At 36.2% G+C, this 15,835-nt stretch overlaps 1 protein-coding gene across 5 annotated transcripts in view; it reads left to right on the forward strand.

The window, feature by feature from the left end:
* Positions 1–15,835, forward strand: part of DNM3 (dynamin 3) — a 459,300-nt gene that overhangs the window by 118,017 nt on the left and 325,448 nt on the right. For all 5 annotated transcript variants that reach the window (XM_010984527.3, XM_010984524.3, XM_010984526.3 and 2 more), the window contains exons 5-6: positions 14,097–14,195; positions 14,785–14,945. In XM_010984527.3, coding sequence (XP_010982829.1) covers positions 14,097–14,195; positions 14,785–14,945 — 260 coding nt within the window. The remainder of the gene's footprint in view (positions 1–14,096; positions 14,196–14,784; positions 14,946–15,835) is intronic.

Here is a 15,835-nt window from a genome sequence, read left to right on the forward strand (position 1 = left end):
CTTGTAATTTTCATCAAGATTTTATCAGTATGAAAGGCCACTAAGATGTGGATTATTAAAACTGGCATGTTCACTCCTTTTGCCACTGGGGGTCACTGTAAAGACATGACATGAACAAGACTAAAATTTCTCTTTGTGGTGTTTGAATGTGGAAAAGAACACTATAAGAAAGAGTAAAAAATATGTAAGAAAAATAAAACAAAAGTATTCTTTCTTTTCCTTAATTTAATTGCACATTAGTGATAAGAATCTTTTAAGAATTCTCTTTATATTGATATCTAGATAAGTGTTGCATTGCTATTCAAGGTGGAGTATTTAATTAAAGTGAGTTTGGCATTAGAGAATAATTGTGTTCTCATGTCTTTCTTGTTTCAAAAACAAGACATTTAAAACACAAGTAAAACCTATGCAATTTGATATGAATTATGATGTGACCATGAGCTTCTAACATTCCCATGGTACAGTAGCTCTTTTAAAAGTTGCTATAGAAACATTCTACAAGCCATCCCAGAATATCTGTCCAAGCCAGATCTATATATAGTTATTTTTTAGGCAGTACAAATAAGAAAATGACCATTAAAGCAAAAATCTTCTGAATTTCTATAAGACCTTCATTCTCCCTGGCTTTTGGAATCCCTCTCTCACTCCCTCCCACTCTCCTTCACTCTTCCTTTCATTTTTCTTCCCTCTGTTCTTTCTCTGCAGCGTTTCTTGAGTGTTTGCTATGATTCTTGAATAGAAGGAGATCTATTTCTTCCACTGAGACAAGAATGAAGTAAGAAATTTAGTACATGCAGGTAGAGGTTCATTTGTAGATATCTGGAGAGGCAATAAACTCAACTGAAGAATTTATTGCTTATTGACATAGATTTTCTTCTGTTAAATAAGAAGCAAGGCTATAGGCTGAGAAAGAACTGGGAGTCTGGTTGGAGGGGGAGGTTGGGAGGGGGACAGTGAGGAGGGTAGGAGAGAAGATGGGATTTGTGTAAGATGTTTGAGGAGAAAGGTATTTTGAATGGCCACTGTGGGGAAAGAGAAGGGAAAGTGGGCAACACTGAAGGACTCCATTGAGGCCAGAGCCCATCTGCACCAAGCTTCAGGATGTATGATTCCCAGAAACACTCAGCAGCTAGGGATTTTGAGAGGGAAATACTTGGATTGTGTTGGGGTCAGAATTTTGCAGGATCAGTTGGATTGAAAACAAAGTGGACAAAAGAGTCGAGAATATTGGAGAAAATAATAGTCGGAAAGATGTACTGTGAAATTCTTGGGAGAAAGGAAGAAAGTGAAGCCAGAAAGGACCTATAAGTTTTGGGGGAAATGGGGTGGTTCAGGGATGAAGTTCTGGATAAGACTGAAGAATAGCAATGCATTATTCATAGCAGGTGAGTAAAGGAATTGGAACAATAGAAGTTTGTGGTTAGAGAGTAGAATATTAGAGTTTATGATTTACAGCTGGAACAAATCCAGATTGTAAATGTCCAGGATGTGGTCATGGGAGGAAATTGCTAAAATGACATGCAGGTGAAAATCATTGAATAGAAGAGGTCAAGAAACTAAATACATGAAGAGAAATGAATACAGCATCTTCACAAACATTGAAGCTGCCTGGATAATGGTAGAACTAAGGGTAGGGAAGACGACCATGATGCTAAAACCTTCAGTAAAGTGTGAGTGTGAAGGTGGGTGTCTGGGCATTTGGTAGATGACAGCAACAAGGAGGATGAGAGGGTGCTGTAGCCAGATGATATAAGGCTCCAAAGCGGTGTTTTTATGTGAAGGTGGAATACTTTGGTTTGGACCAGAACTGAGGAGCCAGGAAACTTCGTTAACCTTCATTCTCTTTTCCTCCACCTGAGGTGCACGAGGGAAAGAACTGGATTTAAATGAAGGCAAGGAGGTGAGAGCAGTTGTTTAGACCGGAGCATTAGTGTGTTGGGTAATTTGGTGACAATGAAGACAGTTCCAGATGGTACAGTGAAAAGGACTGGCAGAAAGGCAGCAATGGGAGGAAGCAGGCAGCATGTTAAAATGAAAGTACAAGCTGTTTAGCTAGAATAACCGAGAAACATTCTTAAGAAACGTTGTCTTAATAAGCAATCACATTAATAAAAGCGTAAGATGTATAAAAATTACATTTTAAAAGAGTACAGCCTGATAGTTAATAGCACAAACTCTGGAGCCAAACTGCCTGGGTTTGAATCCTGACTCCACCAACTTACTAGCTGTGTGGTCTGGGGCAAATTTCCTAAACTCCCCATATCTCAGTTTCCTCATCTGTAAAGTGGGGATAATAATACTACCTTCCTAATAAGATTGTAATGAAATTAAGTGAGTTAGTACCTGCATAGTGTTTAGAAAAGTACCGGGCACTTCATAAGTGCTATAAAAGTAGTACATAAAATTAATTTGTTTTGTTGGTCAAAAAGTAGGTTTCCAGCTGTTGAATTTCAGATGAAGAAAGTTATTTTTCCTGCAGGAGCTTACGCATTCATGTGTTGTCACCCTCATGACCCATGATGATGCACAAAGCCAGAGCCAATTGGATTACCTATGCAGGTGTGTGTGTGTGTGTGTACCACAGTTTCTGGTAATGATGTGTAATACAAACCATGTTTAGTAGGTCCCAGCAGAGCTGATGAACTTAATAGACATTTTTGCTGTAGGAGAAATTCCTGTTCTGAAGAGAACAGATGACCTGAGGAGCTTGGATTTGGCTTGGGAGTGAAGGGTGACATTAAAAGAGGGATCTGGTGCTGTCAACTAATTCCAAGTTAACCAACTGGAACTTCAGTTAAGAGTTTCCATGCTATTGCCAGCAGAGTCCCTGGGTGAAGTTCTGGGCCAGAATATTTTGTGGTCAGCAGTCTGAAGTATCGCTTCAGGATTCCACATAGTATGCTGAGGGCTGTGTGTGGAATGTTATTAATTCTTGCCTGCAGTAAAAACCCCAGTATGACAAAAGTAAGATGGGAAATAAACGGCGGTCCCAGGTTCACTGCAGTGATAGAATCCTGCAGGGCGGGTGTCGTGAAGACTTCCCACCCTGGCAGTGAAAGAGGTTTCCTGATTGAACCCTAAGTGTGCTTTCTGGGAGGAGCTCACCCGTCTGCTGTCCATTGTTCTCCCAGAGCTCTGCCTTCTGGGGGTTAGTTCCTGGTCCTCTGTGACGTATCTGAAGTGGAGATGAGGGGCTATAACCTTTGTGAGAGATGCCAGCTTTCACAGCCTGTTGTCCACTTGTAAAAGCTTGGGGCCATAAAGGTTGTTTTAAGACTCAAACTTATCAAAGGCTTTTGCAGGCCAGACGTTTTGTTTTTTTGGGAATACAGTTTTTAAAAAAATTTGTTAAGGCTTAACTCTCTGCTTCTAGTTAATTTCATGTACAAATAACTGCACCCAGAGCTTTTTCCTAGACATGGATCTGAACTATTTTATGTCTTTGTTTCCTTGCCACCGTTACTCTCCGCCCACCCCTCTTCACTCTCTCTCTCTCCCAACTTACTGTGGTGACTTTGAGGCTACTTGAGGCCATAGGCTTGGGTAGGGAGTTACGCAGTTCAAGTGTAAAGTGTGATGAGTTTTGACAAATATTTACACTCACGTATACCACAACCAAGATAAAGAACACTTCCATGACCCACAAAGGTTCCCATGTGTTCCTTTTCCAGTCAGTCTCCCCCTGGTCCCCCACTCCTGGCTCCAGGAAACCACTGATGTGCTTTTTGTCACTATACATTAGATTTGTCTTCAGAGTTTCATATAAAATAGAATCATACAGTAACTACTCTTGGTGCCTGGCTTCTTTTGCTCAGTGTAATGTTTCTGAGATCCATCCATGTTGCTGCGTGTTTTAGTTCATTCTTTTCAGTTGGTGAATGGTATTTCACTGTGGCAGTGCCACGTTTTGTCGAGTCATTTACACATCGACGGAACTTTAGTTTTCGCCACTTTTGGGTGATTACAGATAAAGTTGCCATAAATTTTTATGTTCAAGTTTTCTATGTTCATATATTTTCATTTCACTTGGGAAAATAAGAGTGGAGTTGCCGGGTAAGTGTTATGTTTAATGTTTTTAGGAAACCACTAAGCTCTTCTCCAAAGTGGTTGTATGGATTTTATTCCCAGCAGCAATGTATGAGTGTTTCAGTTGCTCCACATGCTCACCAACAATTGGTGTTGGTATTTTTACTTTAATTGTAGTCACTGTAATGTCTGTGTAGTGGTATTGATTTGCGATTCACTGGTGACTCTTGATTCTGAGCATCAGTCATTTCTTGTCCTAATAGGCCAATTGTAAATTTTCTCTTGTGATATGTCTGTTCAGTTCTTCTGCCTATTTTAATTTGTCTTCATAGTGTTAAGTTATGAATTAAAAAAATTTCTGATGCAAATATTTTATCATGAAATGCAAATATTTTCTCTCAGTCTATAGTTTGCTTTTAAAATATTCTTTCTATATCTTTGAAAGAACAAGTTTTAATATTGGTGTGCAGTTTATTAACTTTTAAAATATGATTCACATTTCTTCAATCCCAAGAAATCTTGGCCTGGTTTAAATTTGCAAAGATTTTTGTCCCATGTTTTCATCTAGAAGTTTTGTAGTTTTAGCTTTAAATTTAGATCAGTGATCCTTTTTTTGTATATCATGTAAAAAAGGGGTCAAAGTTAATTATTTTTGATGTGGGTATACAATTATTTCTGTACTATTTATGTAGAACAGGCTCACCTTTCTCCATTGAATTGCACTGGAATCTTTGTCCAAAACCAATAGCATGTGTGTGTGATGTATAATACAGAACTCTATTCCGTCCCATTGATCGGTATGTCTATCTCCATGTCAGTACCACACTGTCTTAATTACTGTAGCTTTATAATAAGCTTTGAAATCTGATAATGCAAGTGTTATTCATTGCTTTTGTTATAATAGTCACTGTCTTTTCATTTGAAATTTTTAATCAGCTTGTCAGTTTCTCCAAAAAAAAACTTAACTGGGATTTTGTTTGGAATTGCATTAAATCTATACCTTGTGCTGTCTAATATACTGGTCATTAGCCACATGAGGCTATTAAAATTAAAGTTAAAATTAATTAAAACAAAACAAAATAAAATAAATTAATTCCTGAGTCACACTTCATTTCCAGAGTTCAATAATAACAAGTTGCCAATGGCTTCTGTATTGGAAAGCTCACATATAGAGAACATTTCCATGATTGCAGTAAGTTATATTCAACACTGCTATTATAGACCAATTTGGAGAGAATTGACTTAACAGTATTGTATGCCTCAGTCAATGACCATGGTATTTTTTTTTTCATATATTTAGGTCTTCTCTGCAGCATATTATAGTTTTCAGCATATGTGTCTTACATATATTTTATTAAATTTATCCTTATGCATTTTATGATTTGGGATGCTATTGTAAATAGTATTTACATTTTTTTTTGTTTTCCAGTTTTTTTATTGCCAGTATATAGATGTGTACAATTTATTTTTGTATTTTGACCTTATATTCTGTGATCTCAATCCACTTAATAGTTCTGGCAGCCTTTTGTAGATTGTTTATAATATTCTACATATACAGTTCTGTGATTAATGACAGTTTTTTTCTTTATAACTTTATGCATTTGAATTATTATTCTTGCTTTGTTTCACTGGCTAGGACCTCCAGTACAATGTTGAGTTAAAGAGTGAGAGTGGATAATTTTATTGACCTTTTCAAAGAATCAACATTTGGCTTAATTGATTATATCTATTATTTATCTGTATGCTATTTCATTTATTTCTACTCTACTCTTTATTATTTCCTTACCTCTATTTACTTTGGATTTAATTTACTACTCCCTCTTTAGCTTCTTAAGGTCGCAGCTTAGATCATCGGTTTTAAAGCTTTCTTATTTAGTAATAGTAGTATTTTAGAGCTATAAATTCTCTATAAATTCTTAATTAGCTGTGTACTATAAATTTTGATAAGTTGTGCTTTTATTTTATTCAGTTTAAAACATTCAGAAATTTCCCTGTGATTTCCTTTTTGACTATGGTACTTTAGAAATATGTTGTTTACTTTCCTAATATTTTGAAATTTTCCAGGTAACTTCCTGATACTCATTTTGCTATGATTTTATTCCTTTCAGATTTATTGAGATTTGTTTGTTGGTACCACATATGGTCAATTTTGATGAATGACCAGTGTGCACTTGGAAAGTATTATAATGTTGTTAACTTGTTCTATAGACATCTTCACATATTCTTATTTGCTTATTACAGGCATACCTCGAGACATTTCAGGTTCAGTTCCAGAGCACTGCAATAAAACAAATACCCCAATAAAGCAAGTCACACAGTTTTGTTTTTTTTTTTTTTTGTTTCCCAGTGCATGGAAAAAGTTTCCCCAGTGCATGGAAAAAGTTTCCCCAGTGCATGGAAAACAAAAAAAGTTATGTTTACACCATGCTATAGTCTATTAAGTATACAATAGAATTATGTCTAAAAAATGTATATACCTTAATTAAAAAATGCTTTATTGCCAAAAATGTTAACCATCCTCTGACAATGTGGAGTTGTCAGAAACCTTCAATTTATAGAAAAGTGCAATATCTATGCAGTACAGTAAAGCAAAGTGCAGTAAAATGAGATATACCTGTATCTTCACATTTTCTTTTGCATCTTTAAACATTTTTTGCCTATTTTGATAGTTGCTTTAGCATCATCTGTGATTTCTATTGTTTCTAAGTGAGATATTATTGGCTGATTTTTTTTTTTTACTGCCCAATGGGGGTCACATTTTCCTTCTTTGTGTATCTAGCGATTTTTGTTTGAACGCTGATAGTTTGAGCTTTACTTTGTTAAGTACTGAATTTTACTGTATTATTTTAAAATGTGCTGGACTTTGTTTTAGCAGGTAGTTACGTTACTTATAGATCAGTTAGATTTTTAAATATATATTTTATTGAAGTGTAGTCAGTTATGGAGAACAGTATAGAGATTCTTCAAAAGACTAAAAATAGACTTACCATATGATGTTAGCAATCCCACTCCTGAGCATATATCCAGAGGGAACCTTAATTCAGAAAGATACATGCACCTCATGTCCACAGCAGCACTATATACAATAGCCAAGACATGGAAACAACCTAAATGTCCATCAACAGATGACTGGATAAAGAAGTTGTGGTATATTTATACAATGGAATACTACTCAGCCACCAAAGTAATAAAATAATGCCATTTGCAACATGGATGGACCTGGAGACTGTCAGTTAGATTTTCTGAAGCTCAATTTTAAGGTGGTTTTTTTTTTTTAAAGGGAGGATCTGCAGTAACCTTTACTGACGTTTGACCCTTGTAGTGTCTTTAATTCAACAGGTCTCTCCACTCTAGCTGGTGGGAACTTAATGATTCCCAGCCCTGTAAGCTCTGGGAAGCTTCTTTGGTTTAGATCTACCTGGAAGTTGCTTTTTGCCTAGCCATGTGGAGCTTTACCTTAGGCATACATGCTTTCAAAGACTCAAGGGGACTGCCTTGCACATTTGTAGAGCTCTGTGTATTCATAGCTCCCTATTGTCTGGTACAATATCCTGTAAATTCTAGCTGTCTTGGCCTGCTTGAAATCCAATCTGTGTCTCCTCAACTTGGCAGGACTACTGGGACCTCTTTGGAGTTTTCTTCCTTGCATGGTAGTCCAGAAATTACCTCCACATAGAAATGGAATTATTGTATGACTGACTTTGTTTTTCTTAAGTATCATAGTCCTGTACAACCTGTTTTATGTCTGAAAACAATTGTTTTGCATATTTTATCAGTTTTCTAGTTTACAGCAGAAAGGTACGTCTGAACCCTTACTCTTTTAAGCTAGAAACAGAAATTACTGAGCTCCTTCGCTGAACTGAAAATTCCTAGTGGATCTTTGTTGCTCAGAGCCTTTTCAGTCTTCTCTTCTCCAGTTTGAGTTACAAGAACAGTTCACTTTTTCAATTATTAAGAGACCCAAATCTCTAGCTTCTCTTTGGTTCTTTTTATTTTGGCTTGCAAAATGATAAATTTCTTTTGTGAACTCATCTCTTAAATACCTTGTTTAAAGAAGCAAGGAACAACCAAGACAAATGAACCTTCTGGCCCTTTTCTCCTTTCAGTAGGCACTTAGTCTGCCTTATAAGTTATCACATGAGGCAGGTTTACAAAGCACACAGCTATTGGCGGAACATGAATCTTCATTTTTCCAAGTTGCAATACTTGTTTCCTTGCTACCTAATCTTGCTAAGCCAGGTTTTCATTACAGCAGGTCTCTTCAAAGTACCACTGTTTGTACTGGTATACAGTAATAAATAGACTGAAACATGTAATGGTACAAGCAGTAGAAATATCTATCTGGAGTGAATTTTCAGGGTAGTGTGTGTTTCTTGTCTGTGACATTCAGATGCCCAGATACTCCCACTTTTCACTCATAGAGACTTACGGACTTACTATGGTTAGATCCATCAAGTGGAAGGTGGAAGAGCTGGCAGGAACACGTGTGGGAAGTTATGTAGACCAAGCCTAGAACATAGCACGTTACCCACATTCCACTGGCTAGAACTCAGTTACAGGCAGGTTATAAGGGGGATTGTAACTCAGTTGTAAGGGATATTTGAATATATGGTTAAACTGTGTGCCAAGGAAGAAGAAGAAAATGGATTTAGTTTGGGGGGTGGAAAGCAGGGAGATTTAAGTATACGGCAGTCCCCACCTTATACATGGAGGATGCGATCCAAGAACCACAGTAGGTGCCTGAAACTGGAAAGTACTGAACTCTAGATATAACTATGTTTTTTTCTCTATACATACATATTCGTGGTGAGGTGTGACAGCAAAACTAGCATGAGTTTCTTTTTTCTTCACAATTTCACGAATAGAAGATTTATTCTTACCATTGGTTTTAGTAACCTTAGCATATGATTTTTTTTTTCTTTCCTTAGTAAGCAGAGAACTTTCACCTTTTCACTTAAAGGAAGTGCTCTACAGCTTCCCTATGGCATATCCAAGTTTCCGGCATCACTACTCCTGCGCTTTGTGGCCCTTACTAAGTAAAATGAGGATTACTTGAACACAAGCATTAAGATACTGTGACAGTCAATCTGATAACCAAGAGGGCCACTCGGTAACTAATGGGAGAGATGTGCTGGACAAAGGGATGACTCACGTCCAGGGTGATGGGGTGGGACAGTGGGAGATTTCATCACGTTACTTAGAATGGTGCTCAGTTTAAAACTTACAAATTGTTTATTTCTGGAATATTGCATTTAATATTTTTGGACCTCAGTTGACCTCGGGTAACTGAAACCATGGAAAGTGATACCGCAGATAAGATGGGGGTGGGCTACTGTATGTAGATTCTTTTTCTTTTGTTTCTTCATGTCTTAGTCTATTTTAGAGGATAGATTCTCAGTGAAGGAACCACTCTGTACCTAAATTTTCTTATCTTTGGAGTTATTCTTTTTCCTTTCCCTCCCTTATCTCCTTTCTCCCTTTGCCCTGTCTTTCTCCTCTCCCTTCTTTCCACAGGTTTTAAATCTTTCAAGTACTTTGCCAGATTCTGGGCATATATTGGTGAGCAAGATAGAGTCTTTGCTGCCATAGCAACAGTAATTTTTATGTTTTCCGTTATTTACTTAATATTTTCCTAGTATGACATGCGATATTACCTGATGACTTTGAAAATGAAAGCTGTGTTATTCAGAATTGTTGGAAGTAAAAAGAAAATGATGTTAATGGAAAACTTATAGGAAAAAACGATGAAACTATTTCCATTCATCACTGATTGCTTTCAGAAATAAAATATTCCATAATCTTTGCCAAACAGAAAGAGCAACATTTACTTCAAACCATCTCCCCTGTCCCAAATCCCACCAAAACCCAAAACAACAACAACAAAAATACGTTAACTGAAGAGCATCTAATTTTCTCAGTCTGCTTTTAATTTTGCTGTGTACATGTTTACACTAACTCTTCATTGATTTTGTTTTCATTTCTGTTGTTTCAGTGTACACAGTGTTCCAGATTACTTTTCTGGCAACTGCTAATGTGGTTTGTGGCTTGGTTTTGTCTCATTTCTTAATTAGATGAAACAACATACTACTTATAATTTAGTTGCATATATAAACTGAAGAAATGGCAATATTCTGATAGGAAAGTCGCTGTGTTGACAACAAACCTAGGTAACATGGTAGAATGGCATCATTTTTTTTTGGAATTCTTACTTCAATTCTTGTCTAAACCTAAGAAAAATAAATACGCTTTTCACTCATTTATTCATTTAATAAACATTTATTGAGTTCCCACTCTATGTTTGGCATCTATATGAATTGCTTGGAATATGTAGATTATATCTAGTCCTTATTCTTGAAGAGATCGTGACTTAGTGGGTGAGACAGGCAAATAAGCAGATTCCTAGTATCATATAAGAACTATGATTTCAGTGTACACAGAGAACTGTGAAGGCACAGAGAAGGGGTTCCAAACTTACGCTTGTGGGAGCCTGGTTAAGGACCTGCAGGAGAGGTCTGTTAGGTATTTTGAAGATTGAGTAGGAGTTGACCAAGAAAGGAAGAGAAGGGAAGGATATTTGGAGCTGAGGGGGATAGTGTTATGAAGGTGAAGAGGCAAGAATGTGTGATCACATGGAGAACTGCAACTCATTGGATATGAGTGGAGTTTAGGGTTGGAGTAGAGTGGGCGTAGTGGTGAGAAACAAAATTGGTGAGCTCTCAACTTTCATTTATTGAGTGATTTTTATATACCAAGTACTTACCATGTGTTATGTTATTTAATTGTCTTTAATAGAGTTTATTTTGTAAAGAAATTTGTATAGGTTTGTAGAAAAACTTGAATAGAAGGTATAGCAAGTTCTCATGCATTTCTTGTCCCCACACACGCACAGCCTCCCCAACTATTAATATCCCCCACCAGATTGGTACATTTGTTACAACTGATGAACCTACATTGACACATCATTATCACTCAAAGTCCATAGTTGATGTTAGGGTTCACTCCTGGTGAATTATGTCATATTTTGTTTGCTAAATGAATATTTATGATTCTGAAATATTATTCACAACTGAGCCATGTGTTAAAATATGATTGAATTTCCTTTCTTGCATGATCCTGCTGTCTTTGAGGTTGGTAGTTGCCTCTCTTTTTGTTTGTTTGCATAGTCGTCTATATATCTATCACCAGTGCCTTCCCAACCTCCCTTAGAAAAGTCTGAACCTCTTAATACCTTTAAAAACATTAAGCTTTAGATATTCTTTCACTTTCTTTTTTTTTTTTTTTCTTGGTGGGTGAAGACATCTCTTCAATAGTATGTGTCCTCTTAGTCTAATAGGTATTGATGCTCTCCTGGCCTTATACTGGGATCTATACCATCCTGAAAATTCCCCTCTTCTTCTGGTTATATTGGATTTCCTGCTTCCTGGATTTCCTGTCTACTTTATTAGTTTGTTCCCATGTTTGGTAGACACATCCTTTAGCAGTTTCAAAAAAAAAAAAAAAAAAGGAGAAAGGGAATTAAAATATTTTGAAATTTTGCAAGTCTGAAAATATTTTTTTCTACTTTCACATATATTGATAGTTTAGATTTCTAGGCTAGAAATTTTTCTTCTCTCCGATTTTTGAAAATATTTCTTTACTGATTTTTAGTTTTCCAGTTTACTACTGGGAAGACTGATGCTGTAATGATTCCCAAAGCTTTTTTAAATGACTTTTTTAAACTTCTCTGGGAGCTTTTTAGGATGTTTTATTTGTTCCCAATGTTATGAAATTTTACGCTGCCATATTGTATGTGTGCATGTGTGTGTGTGTGTGTTTCATATTATATTGGGCACTGGATGGATTCATTCAACCCCTAAGTTCATTTTTCACTTTCCTCATCTGTGTAATTGAGAAATAATATACCTATTTCCTTTTATGACATTCTATTTTTGTTCCATAAATGCAATGACCTTTTTTCTCTGAAGATATTAATAAAAAATAATTTTTTTTCCTGTGCTTTGCATTATCCTTGTTTTCTGCAAGTTCTGTTTTATAATGTTTATTTGTTTTGGTCTCATTAGAGAATCTTCTTGGCTGTCCATTCATATCTAAAGGTGAAGTATTATTAGGTGATTGGATGCTCTGTGCAGGTGTGCTTGATTTATTGAGTGATAGACTTCACCGTAGGATGAGTTACTGGGCTGTTTTAATTGGTGTTCTTCTCAATATCAATATATATGTTTTTCTCCTGGAATAGTTAATTTCTCCAAATCATTGTTCCAATCACTTGGCGGGTTAAAATCTGCTGGCCATCTCTTGAAGTCAAATTAGGGAACTGAACTGGGCAGGGGTGGGGGTCCTGTATTCACTATGTAGAATTTTATTTAATCGCCCTCTTTTAATGCCTGATTCCCTCAAACTGAGCCAGCTATCCATGAGTTCCGAGCATGTTCTAGTACAATCTTTCTGGAGAGTAAACCTGCGCTGTTCTGCTAGGATGGACCAGGGCAGCTCCTAACTTTGTTATCCATGGAAATCTGACTGCTTCCATCCAGTGCTTCTATTTTCAGCTTCAACTGCTACCACCTCTGTTCATTGTTTTCAGAGCTGTTTGTCCCTTGAGTCTTGAATCTTATTGAAATGCTGTGATGTGCATTACTCAGCTTCTGGGCTTCTCCTCTTGTTGGCTTTCTTAGATGCAGTTTTCCTCTTTCTCTGGTCTGTTAAGTTAGTTAGCAGTCATTCTGCTGGGTTTCTAGTTTCAAACATTTTCTGCATTCCTATCCCATTTTTTCAACCTTCTTTGTTTAAGCATTTTAAATTTTAAAAACTTTTTTACTGTGAGAAGCAGTATATTGGTTAAAAACGTTGGACTCTGGGACCAGCCTGCCCAGATCTACCTCTTGTATGACCTTGGAAAAGTTATTTAATCTCTCTCTGCCTTATTTTCCTAATCTTAAAAAAATAGTAGTTAGAGTACTATTCAGGATTAAATCATTTAAGACATGTAAAGCACTCAAAACCATAGCTGGCTTAATAGTCATTATTTTAGAGTGGTTTCTGGTAATAGATAAAGGCTTGTGTTCAATTAACCATGTTTAATTGAAAATCCAAAGAAATTCACTTAAAAAGATGAATCACTTGGCAAATACTGTTCATTTTTATCTAACGATGGAAGCAAAGTATAAATATAGTATCTGATATGCTACATAAAATACTTAGGTTTTTACATTATTTTATTACTGAAAAGAACCTTGGAGATCATGATTTCCAACTCTGTATTTTACAGATGAGAGAAAACTGAGACCCAGAGAGTTAAGTGACTTGCCTTGAGACTAGAATCCAAGCCTCAGAATTCCTGGTTCAGTCTTCTTTCCATTAAATCATATTTCCTTTTCTAAGGAACAGTGAATGCTGTGAGACTTGCAGATTTATTTTTGGTGATGATGCTATTCTGTACCTTATTTTCTTTTTTCTATTTTTTTTTTAACCCCAAGTGCTCAGAACTGGAGTAATAACAAGCTTTGGTTTATAACACACCCTCATCATCGGTCCATGTGTAGTCTATTTGTTTGTTTTAATAATGTAATACATAAAAATTAAAACATCCATGTTGTGTGCAATCCCTGAGAGGGAGATTTAAATGTATAATTTCCATGTATTTATTTTGGTGAAATAAACAACAAGATCCTACTGTATAGCACAGGGAACTATATTCAGTATCCTGAAATAAACCATAATGGAAAGAAAGGAAAAAGAAATTAAATGAAAATCTAGAGCTTTGCCAAAAATATGTTCTCATACTTAACTATTAAAAAAAAAAGCATTTTGGTGTTACAGCTATTTGTTGTTTCTTTCCTGAGTCAAAGGTCACCTTATAGATGGGTGGTTTTCCAACTGTCTACCTTATCCCATTGAAATTCACCAGACTGGGGTAGTAGTGGATTAGAAAGGAAAACAAAGCAAGATGGAGAGGAACAGGAAAAGGACCAGGAATATGAGTGCTTTGCAATGAGCACTGAGACATACATGTCTCCAGAATTTGTTAGTCTTCTACAAATTGTATAATGTGAGGTTTGTTTGTGATGCAGGCCTAAGAACCATTGGAGTCATCACCAAACTGGATCTTATGGATGAAGGAACGGATGCCAGGGATGTTCTAGAGAACAAGCTGCTACCGCTTCGCAGGGGTAATGTACTGTGTCCTACACAGGACTTCCTTTGATGTGGAGACAAACAACTGGGAGACTAATGGGAGGCTGGGTTTTAGTGCCTCCACAGTGGTGAGGAGTGGATTTATAATTAGTTTTACACTTTATGGATTGTTGTTTCCAAATGGTGTATTAAAAATGATCCAAAGGGAGAACTATTCCTTAAAATAATAGGAATGAGAAAACAGAAAAAGGAAGGGATTTGAAGGGAAGGTCTAAATATTCATCATACAGGGCATAAATGAATATTGCTTTGTCTTAAGTCTGACTTACTTACTTGCCCGCTATATGACAAGAATACTAAGAGATACGCTCTATTTAACTACACAGCTCTTTTAAGGGAAAAAGACATTATTTTGTTAAAATGCTAAAAAAAAATCAGCATTAGCCAGATCAGCAAGCCTTTGTTAAATACTAATATCTAAAATTGAGTTTTGTAATGAGATTCATTCTTCAGACTCTAAAATAATTTTGCTTTTCTTACTTAGCTTCTTTGAGAGCTTTAAAATGTCCCCAGAACAAGAAACCCAAAGTGTCCCAAGCTCCATAGGTGTGTGTTTTACTTTAGGTTACGTGGGAGTGGTAAACAGAAGCCAGAAGGACATAGAGGGGAAGAAGGATATAAAGGCTGCCATGTTGGCAGAAAGGAAGTTTTTCCTCTCACACCCAGCGTACAGACACATTGCTGATCGGATGGGGACCCCACACCTGCAGAAGGTCCTTAATCAGGTAAAAATATTTTTTTCAAGCAACAAGAACAATTATAAGATATGTAAATGATTATTTGAATTCATAGTTCTTATTTTTATACTCATTTTTTCTAAAATAAGACATTAGCTTAAATGATAGAAATTAAAAGGATGAACGTGACTACTTAGATCCACACTATTACTATTCTAAATAACCAGAATCCACCTTATTATTATTGAAAAAACAGTATGCAAGGCAGAAATACACATTTATTTAGGAACAATGAACAGGGGTATACATTTTAGCACACATTTACTCAACATGTAGTTATCATAAGAAATTAAACTTGTGTATCCGAGAAGCTGGTCTCTGGGGATCTGTTTTTGAAATAACAATTTGTAATGGTTAGATTAGATTTTCTGTTAAAATTTCTGTATGGTTTTGTGTAGGATTGATTTGTCCTTAATTTGCAACCTTAAAAATAAGTCCTCAGAAGCAATCATTGATCTTAACTCATCTAAGAAAGAAGCTTTACAAGATATGATCTCTTTCCCAATAGCAGACAGACCTGGGCTCTCTGCCTCCCCTCATTCTATGCACATACACATTTCTTCCAGAAAACTTCAGTATTATTCTTACATGGTCCCATATTTTTCTGCTCCTAATTGACTTAAATGTCATTGTCATTGCATGAGGGCCCCCAGCCTGACTCAAATGGTGAGCAGCTTTTCTCACAAAAAGTACACTTTAACTTGGATCTACAAACTTAGTCAAGCAGTTACGGAATAGTCTGGTTGTTTCCTCCTAGTAGAGGCTAACACAGTAGTAGACTGCTTGTCACATTATACCCGAACCAGTGAGGCAAAATAATCAAAGTTTTAAAAAATGAATATCTATTTCAAGTGACATAACACAGAGTAATGTAAAAT

Source organism: Camelus dromedarius, chromosome 23 (genome assembly GCF_036321535.1).
Source record: "Camelus dromedarius isolate mCamDro1 chromosome 23, mCamDro1.pat, whole genome shotgun sequence".
Classification (NCBI taxonomy): domain Eukaryota; kingdom Metazoa; phylum Chordata; class Mammalia; order Artiodactyla; family Camelidae; genus Camelus; species Camelus dromedarius.